The 299-nt window shown below is 79.3% G+C and overlaps 1 protein-coding gene across 2 annotated transcripts in view; it reads left to right on the top strand.

Moving 5' to 3' along the window:
• The first annotated feature begins 65 nt into the window (after positions 1-65).
• ZMPSTE24 (zinc metallopeptidase STE24) overlaps positions 66-299 on the top strand; it is a 23,433-nt gene continuing 23,199 nt past the window's right edge. For both annotated transcript variants that reach the window (XM_010576291.1, XM_010576290.1), the window contains exon 1: positions 66-186. In XM_010576291.1, coding sequence (XP_010574593.1) covers positions 70-186 — 117 coding nt within the window. In that variant the 5' untranslated portion in view covers positions 66-69. The remainder of the gene's footprint in view (positions 187-299) is intronic.

Below are 299 nucleotides of genomic sequence, written 5' to 3'. Positions count from 1 at the left end.
CGGCTCCTCCGGGCGCCAGGCGGCGCCGCAGCGCGGGCGGCGGGAGGCAGCGCGGGAGCGGCGCGTGCCATGGCGCTGCCCGGGGAGCTGTGGGCAGAGCTGCCGGCCGAGAAACGCATCTTCTGCTCCGTGCTGCTCTTCTCCTGGGCCGTCTACCTCTGGGAGGCCTTCTTGGCGCACCGGCAGGTTGGCGGGGGCTCTGGCGGGGACAGGCGCCACCGGGCCGCGGGCTGTGCCGGGCTGCGGGCTGTGCCGGGCCCGGCCCGGCCTCACGTGGGGGGCGGCGGGCGGCGGTCCGG

This window comes from Haliaeetus leucocephalus, unplaced genomic scaffold (assembly GCF_000737465.1).
Source record: "Haliaeetus leucocephalus isolate CR32 unplaced genomic scaffold, Haliaeetus_leucocephalus-4.0 Scaffold517, whole genome shotgun sequence".
Lineage (NCBI taxonomy): Eukaryota > Metazoa > Chordata > Aves > Accipitriformes > Accipitridae > Haliaeetus > Haliaeetus leucocephalus.
Note: the sequence above shows the minus strand (reverse complement) of the source record. Positions and strands in the feature narration are given on the sequence as shown.